General features: G+C 35.6%; 1 protein-coding gene across 1 annotated transcript; it reads right to left on the bottom strand.

The window, feature by feature from the left end:
• Positions 1-542: 542 nt before the first annotated feature.
• Positions 543-5,720, bottom strand: LOC112525669 (formin-like protein 3). Its single transcript, XM_025135890.1, has 6 exons — positions 5,429-5,720; positions 4,057-4,669; positions 3,456-3,882; positions 3,181-3,380; positions 2,404-2,639; positions 543-1,523 (listed from the first exon to the last, which is right to left on the bottom strand). Exons 1-6 carry the CDS (start codon positions 5,630-5,632, stop codon positions 660-662), a joined length of 2,544 nt encoding a protein of 847 aa, XP_024991658.1. The 5' UTR covers positions 5,633-5,720; the 3' UTR covers positions 543-659.
• Between the last annotated feature and the right edge of the window lie 3,084 nt (positions 5,721-8,804).

Genomic DNA, 8,804 nt, shown 5'->3' with positions numbered 1-8,804 from the left:
TTAAAGCAAAACCAAAAGGATCCTAAGGGGTTGTTTGGTTGGTTTTTTACCAAGTCCTGTATGGATTAATCTGTCTGTATGGATCAAAAAAAAAATATAGATGGAAGAAGCGTGTTTTTTAATTGGGAGGGACATGTTTGGAAAAAACTTAACTTTCTACATATAACTCCCCTATAAGCTTACTGAATTAGTCACTTTCTATATCATTAAGTAAGAACCAAATAGTCATATATAGCTACCTGAATAAGTTATGAGTCTCGTTAAGCTCATTAAACTACTAACAAACAACCCCTACGTATCCCTATTGAACTATGAGGTGAGAAATCCATAAGTGAGATCTCGGGTTCAAATCCGGGCCCACTTGCCTCTAGGGCACCACAAATTTCCTTCCGATAATAAAAGGTGGAATCGATGCAGTGGGGCCGTTTACATATATTCTAAGGAATCTTAGATTATTACTAATACGGGGAATTGACTTTTTAAACCATCGTACTTACTTTTTTCTTTTCAAACAAATATCATTCTCGAGAAAGTAAGCGATTTTGGACAAAACAGTTGGTTCATGACGAAAAGCCGAAAATGTCTACTGGAAAATTAACTATTCGTGAACGTACCGAAACTAAAACAGTTATATTACCTCTTTGAAGTCGAGAGGAAAACTAAGGAGACATATCCTCATCGTCTGAACTCGAATAATCCATTTGGCGGTCCTTGATCGCCGGAAACAGTTTCTCGTGAATGTTTTGTGCGGATCGCGGATCATTTTCTTCAACCGATGGTTTGGTTTTTCCAGCCGGGGTGTCGTCTTTCTTTTTGCTGTTCGTCTCGGCCGTTTTCTTGATATTGATACATACTCCATCCAACAGCTTCAAGAAGTCACGAACTATGGTAAATAATCGTAGCCCTTCATCCTTCCCGGAGTTCCCATGGAAATAATCCCCCGTGCTCTTGACCAGCGTCATTATCCTCTTCTCCTCTTCGAGCATCCAAATGATCTCAGATTCCGCATGCTCCATAAACCCGTGGAGGGCATTGCAGAACTCTGTAGCTTCGGAACTCAACTCGTTGTTTATTAAATCTTTCGTTTTCTTGAACATGGTTCCTAACTTCAAAACCGTTGAGGTAATGTTATCACCGTCAATGACCGCTGCTTTTTTCACGTCCTCGAGCTCATCGCTTAATCGGGAAACGACCTCGAGCCCGAGTTTTCGGTAATATTCCGGTGATCTTTCGGTCGGCTCTTTTTGAAGATCGTTGGTGTTAACGGTTGACGAACTCCCACTTGGCGCTCTGGCCCGAGCGGCTTTGATTCCTTCTGACCGGATGATTTCTTGAACCACAAACGATAGCAATGTCGTTTGGCCATCTGTCCCTTTAACATCCGAGAGTTTTAAGAGGCTATCGAGCTTGATTGCCTGGGCCCCACCGCGATGCGTACCAACGTTCATACGATTACCCGTTTTCAATACCGCTTCAAGAAGTTTGAGGAAAAGCCTGCTGTTTTTCAGCTTTGTGCAAGCCACCTGTGATGGTGAATGGAAGAAAAGCAGTTATAGTCTGCTCAAAACAACACTACAACAAAATCCGCTTTTATAAGACGCTAAAAATGTCTAAATGTCCTAATAGACTGGTTTATAGGACGTAAGGTTACAAGACCAAATAATCACGCATCCTATGTGAATTTGTTACAATAAGTTGATAGGAGCTTTTGGGCGTCTAACAAGTGCTTTAGAACAATTTTTACATAAAAAGCGTCCTATTAGTCTTTTTAAATTATCAGGAAAAAAGTCATAAAAAATAAAGGCTTGTTTGTTAGCAGCTTAATGAGCTTAATGAGACTCGCAACTTATTTGGTCAGCTATATATGATTGTTTGGCAGTGTCTTAATGATATAAAAAATGGCTTATTTGGTAAGCTTCTAGGGGGAGCTTTATGCAGAAAGGCAAGCCTATCCGAAACATTCCCCTCCCAGTTAAAAAACACGCTCCTTCCATTTATGAAACCCTCCCAAACAAAAACCTTCTCAATCTATACAGACATCTTTATCCATACAGTACTTAATGAAAAACCAACCAAACAACGTGAAAGTGTTTATTTCAGAAGTGTCCTTAGAAACTTGTTAGGATGTCCAATTACGTCCTTAACACCTTACTATAACACCTTCACATAGGACATACAATTATTTGGTCTATATAAAGTCATATATAGCGGTCTATTAAGACAATTAGACATTTTTGGCGAATTATAAAGCTGATTTTGTTGTAGTGCAATTTACTGGATTTGTCGTGGTGGGTCCAAAAAGACACTTGTAAAGATCATACCGAAAGGGTAAATAGTCATTTTGATCTAAAATACACATTGTGGAAAAGATAACCTTGCAATTGATAGAAGAAGACATTGCACCTCTAAGGTCGCAAATGCATCTCTAAGCGAAGAAGATTCCTCTTGAAGAGAACTCATAAACAACAAAGCTTCGAAACGTTTAAACACAAATGGGATTTCCACCACGACTTTAAGAAAGCGTTCGGCAGGGCCAAGAAGATCTAAGTCGCCATTATACAATCGAAGTTTTAGTTCTTCTTCTTGGGTCGGTGCCATTTTTATCAAAGTTGAAATCAGCACCACAGGAAGCTCATTACCTAATCATTTTATTCACACAATAAGAGGTTGACTATGAAAATAAGCTACAAAAAGGTATTTACTTGACTCTAGAAGCAAAAATGCCCATTGTTCTTGCAAAAATGCAAGGAAAAGATGCTATAGCTTACAAAACCTCTGATTTTGGACAAATTGTAAAAAAATTCTACACTTCTTGTCCAAAATCACTTGCAAAATGTAGCAGGCTGGTTCAAATTTGAGAACAGTAAATATTTTGAGAACCAGGAAACCAACTATTTATGCTTTATTGATGATGAATATGCATGATATTCATGATGAAAATGCATGCTATCATGAATAATGAAAACGCATGAATAATATTCATTGTTACTAATCATGAATAAGAATAATACATGAAATAGTTGATTTCCATCATCCCATTTTCTCAAAATATTTATGGTTCTCATTTGAATTTTCTTCCAAAAATTTTAGTGCCTTTTTGCAATTTCACAACTATGGTTGGCTTGCACAAATTCAAGAAGTGATAACTCAAATCACAAGCGTGTGTAGCGGGATAGTTACCTTCCTTGAGGGCAGTACAGACTTTCTCTGTTGTGACATTCAATGCTTTTAGAAGAATGGCCAAATTCTGTGCTTTTCTGGGATCAATAATCTGAATAAACTTTGATCGAGGATTTAAGTTTGATGTAGATTTTCCACGGTCGCCCTTGCTTTGACTGTTAGCATAACCAAAGAGACTTTCCATCATCTCTTCATCGAATCTGTTCATCAAGAAAGTTGTTTTAGTGTGATATATAATGAATCAAATGAACAATAAAATGAGTTTAGAGCCTCACTGGAATGATCCCTCCTTAATTCCATGCCAAACCATTGATTGATTAGGACTAGCGTTCATCTTGTCCCAGAAAAATGGCTTTAACTTGGTTTTGAGACTATTAGAACTTCTGGATCGATCTTTTTCATCTCCAGAAGAGGAACGCCCGTGATTATGTAGACCAACAGGGGGAGGTGGACCGGGTGGCCTTTTCAAATTGCCTAGCTTTGGTGGATCAGGTGGCCGAGCACCAATCGGTGGTGGTGGTGGAGGTGCTTTTGGGGCGGCAGGTGGTGGTGGCTCGGGTGGAGGAGCGGTTTTTCCTGGTGGAAGTGGTAAGTCTCCACCTTCTGGTGTTTGGCAAGCAGCATTGGCAGACAAATTGTTTGTGTTACAAGAGTTTATCGAATCTTTATTGCCTCCAATAGCCTCGGGTGTTTGTGAACAACCTGAAAATAGAAACATTTCTGTTAGTCTTTTGGGGGTAGAGGTCAAGTCCGCATACATCTCAACCCCCCCCCCCCCCAAACACCCTACTTTCCAGTGGGGTTTATGGGTCGGGTTGGTTTAGATTTGGTTTATACGACTGTCGTAAGTTGTGCAATCTTTGTTAATCAAAGTACCAGAAATGCCACCCGGGCATTTGTTGATAACGGGTTTCTCGTCTTCTTGTGCACTCATTGCAACTCTGCTCTCATTGCCTCCAACACAGCAAATCAATAGCAAAACAAAAAGGGACAATGTCGCCACAGAAGTCGAGACAATAATCCCTATCAGTAGCACATGATCAGGGGGCTTTTTTTTGGGTCGCAATTTATGTTCGATCTCGAGTTTTTGGGATAAACGCTTATGAGAAGTTTCAGGCGAGTTGGTTGGAGCTGGAGATGGCTCTTTTTGGGCAGAACCCAATGATCTGTGGCGGGATCTCCTCCTTTGCTGATAGTGACGTCTTTTGATGGTTTTTCTTGGATGGATGTTATGACCATAGAGTTTAGAAAGACATTCTTCACATCCATCTGAGCCAGAAACACGAGATTGAGATCTTTTGGACTTCAAAGACAGCAAAAGAGATCGTTTGAGTTGTGGAGGCAGATCAGTAACGGGATTATGTACAAGTGTCTTTCTTGATGATGCTACATCATGTTTTGGGTTATTGTCTGAGTATAGGTTAAAACCGTTCATAGTTTTGGCGATTTCTCCAAGCTCTTTTTTACAATATACCCAGACTTGCTCTGCCTGGACAAAAAAACATCCCATTAGGTAAACCAAATAAAACCAAACCAAACCAAATGAGCCCAGAATATCCATTCGATGGGGTCTCAAGGGTTGGATGAACGCAGATCTATCACTTACCCCAAAGAGTAGAGTGGTTGTTTCCAATGAGGTCAAGCAAATATTTTTAGATATTCGGGCCTTACTACAAATTTCATGGAAGCGAATAGGACTACAATCAACCTTGAGGGCCAGCTCAACCTGCAAATAAAGGCTTGGCCTTTGGGTTCCTCCCTATAGGTCGACAGTTCGAGTCTTCTTAGAGCCATTGGGATAGTTTGGCTGTTATCTTCATGACCCCATGGGATTAGTCGAGGTGGCCCGGACACGAAACACCAATGGTTACAAAAAGAAGGACTACAATCACATCTTCACTTTTGTTCAAACCATAAAAGACAAAATGGTAACATTGAATGGCCTAAATGAATACAACTATATATAAACATGATGTCTCTCTAAAGATGGAATTCAGAAAGTAGTCTCATTTTAGGAAAGAATTGTTGTATAAAGCCTAATATAAGAATCCTAAGAACCACCATGGATTTCATAAGACTTTTGAACCACTTATATACTTTATGCTTGTTACCTGCAACTATTCTTCTATTATCAACAATTTAGATACAACTTCAAACCTTCAACGATCATTATTCAATTATAATCATATAAAAGAACAACAAAATCATAATATGAAATCTAAATTAGAGGCACAATGAGGAATCATACAGTGTTTTCATCTGTTTCTTGATGAGTCCAACGGCCGCCATTACCAGAAGAAGCTTCTTCAGAGATTCTGCGATTTCCTTCTGAAAAACCGGTTAGGAACAAGCATAGAATAGCTAGAAAAATGCCCACAAAATGGAACCCTAATTCGCCCATCGGTTTCTTAATCGATCGTTTCATTCCACAGTACTCTCTTCCCCATTTCATCCAATGTTGTTAGCATACGGTTACACCAACATTGATACATAAACTCTAATTGATTCAGATTGAGAATTCCTTTAATCCTCACGAAATCGACAACATTCAGATTGTTTTTGAGTTCATATATAACCTCAAAATACAATCTCCAACCAAATCTACAAACCCTAACTTCACAGATCCAAAACCAAATCCCCAAACATAAAACCTTCAATCAAAATCCCCAAAATAAAACTTCACAAAATCCCCAATAAATTTTGGAATTTCTGAATGCAATATCGAGACAAAACTCAGAACTCTTCAAATTCTGAATGTAATAAGAACTTTTGTACCCTAATAACTGAATTGATTCAAAAGCATAAACACGCAATTGATCTCGAACAGTTGAATGCTGAAGCTGAGCTGCTGAAACATGAATGAGACGTTATTTCGTGATTTGCTAAGATTTTCAAACAAAAAATCCGGAAATCCTTTTTCTCTTCGAAGATTTGGTAAGCATATTCACAACGAAATTTTTGGCGGTTTGGAAATTTTGATCGTTTTTTGATGAAGAATCCAGCCAGCCGGCCATAATTAGTTTCAGCTCAACGGCCATAACCGGATTTTCCAGTAAATCCTTGATTATGTTTATATATATTTTATAAAAACCAAAAGGATACTCGCACAATATACTGAGATATATCTTAATTTTAATGTTTTATTTTATTGTTTAATTCTGTCGATATTTTAATACGATTTTATGTGTTTTAAAAAAACGATAATGATTTTATTTTTGAATAAAATATAAATTTGAAGATATCAAAAAATTTGAAAAAAAATATATCAATGTTGATATCAAATCAACTATCTAAAAGTTCTTATTTTTTATGTAATTTCATTAGGTTTTTTATTATAATTTAATTTAAGTTTAACAATGAAATAATTTATTTTTGTTTCAATAATATAACATTTTATAGAGATAATAATTAAACATTCTGTTAGAACTCAATAATTATTCTAATTATATTTTAGATTTTTTATATTTCAAATGAGATGTTTATCCTGTATTTAATTATGTTTATCTACAGTTAGCTACACGAATTCAGATATGGAGCTTTAATAAGTGGTACTTACGTACAATCTACTTGTAATCTTGAGTTTTAAGTAACATGCATTAATAAACAGTATTTTATGCATAAAAAGTGGTTTTAAGAATTTTTGTCAAATGTTTTATAATAAAGTATAGATATGATGATCACGCACTATAATCAACATCTGATTTTATAAATATTTCGAACGTTTCTTAATATAAATTAGTTTTTTTCTGCGTACGTTGCATAATGACGAATTTGGTTTATTTACAAATTATATAACAAAATTAAGATGAAAGTGATTCGTTGATTTACTTATAATAAAATGCAAATGTATTTCGTTTAGAGTGTGGGATAAAAAAACAAGGGGTATTTATAAAAATAACCGGTTTACACAACCCTTTGCCACAAAATAACCACATTTTAGATGTTTTGCCAAAATAACCACCCGGATCGCCCCCGTACACAATGGGGGTGATCCCCCTTAAAAGTCTTAAAAAAAATTCCTCAAAAGTCGAGATTACTGTTCACCTCGTTGATCGTGTTTGACACCTTGCCCCCGGGGCAATCCGTACTGTACGGGGGAGCGATCCGGGGTTTTTTTTTGTATTTTTTATAAAATTGAAGTTGTATTTTTTAACTTTTTTAGAACCAAATTTCATGCCATTTTGCTTTATCGTATTCTCATCAATGTGGATTATCAAATTCAGTATCAATAGAATAATTATGAATATTCAAATATCATAATATTATATAATCACCCATAATTCTGCTTCTATTATTTTGATGATATTTGACATTGAGATATATTGGTTTATTGATGGTATATATGTTTATTTTTATATAGATGAACATTTTAAAAGGGTTGGTCAAATTGAACGGACTCCATTAGTTTGGAGGGTCAATCAAAACGAGTCAACAACATGAGTTTAGATGATCGATTTAAGGGAGCCAACCTCATTAGTTGCCACAAAGGCATCTCAACCACTTTTCATATACATATCATTCATTATCAATCTTTCATATTTCCATCAATATGAGATTAAAAAAAACTCAACCACAATTCAAGAAACGAAGATTACCCAACTATTTGGGTGCAACATCAATCTCGTGTTTGTTTGCTTTTATACTTTAATTTGTTTTTAACTTTGTGTTTTGCATGATATTTTAACTGTGTTTACACTATAATTTTACCATTTGGTTGGTTTTGATTCCACATATGGTCATAGATTCCACATATGGTCATAGATTCCAAAGCATTTATCACTCTTTTATATGTCCATCATCTTCTTCCAAATTATCATTTTTTCCACCAATATGAGATGATGAAAGTCAACTTTATTTCAAGATTTGAGAAACACTCAAACCTCATATTGTCACGTCATCATCATTGGTTTCACTTTAATTTTGCACTATAATTTTTACCCTTTGGTTGGTTTTAATATCAACCATGATTATTGATTTCAAAAAGGATCATCCAAAATAAGACAGTCTTATGCATCAAATCTCATTAATTAATACAAAGGTATTCGATCCACATTTCTTATATACACCATTTTCTTCAAATCTTTCAACTTCTCACCAATGTTGGACAACTAGAACTAAACCACAATTTACCGTTTGAGAATACTTTCAATCCACCCTTCTTATATACACCACTTTGTCTAAATCTTTCAACTTCTAACCAATATGAGATAACAAAAACTCAATCACAATTCACTATTTAGAAATACTTAGTTCTCATGGTGTCACATCAATACCCTAAAGTTTTGCTTATATATGTATAAAGATATAAATATATACATAATATTTATGATTGGAAACACAATTCTTTTTTATTTTTTATATAATAAGATTTGTTTTGTAAAAATAGTGTCATCCAAATAAGATAACATTATGAGTCAAGCTTCTTGAGTTGACACAATGAATCTCATTCTTCTTTTTTGTACACACCTCCTTATTTCAATCTCTCACCGATGTGGAATATCTCAAACTCAACTACAATTCACCAACACCTTAATACTCAATTCTCATGATGTCACCTCAGTACCTCTTGGTTCTTCTTTTAATATATATATATATATATATATATATATATATATATATATATA

This window comes from Cynara cardunculus, assembly GCF_001531365.2.
Source record: "Cynara cardunculus var. scolymus isolate 2C chromosome LG 13, CcrdV1, whole genome shotgun sequence".
Lineage (NCBI taxonomy): Eukaryota > Viridiplantae > Streptophyta > Magnoliopsida > Asterales > Asteraceae > Cynara > Cynara cardunculus.
Note: the sequence above shows the minus strand (reverse complement) of the source record. Positions and strands in the feature narration are given on the sequence as shown.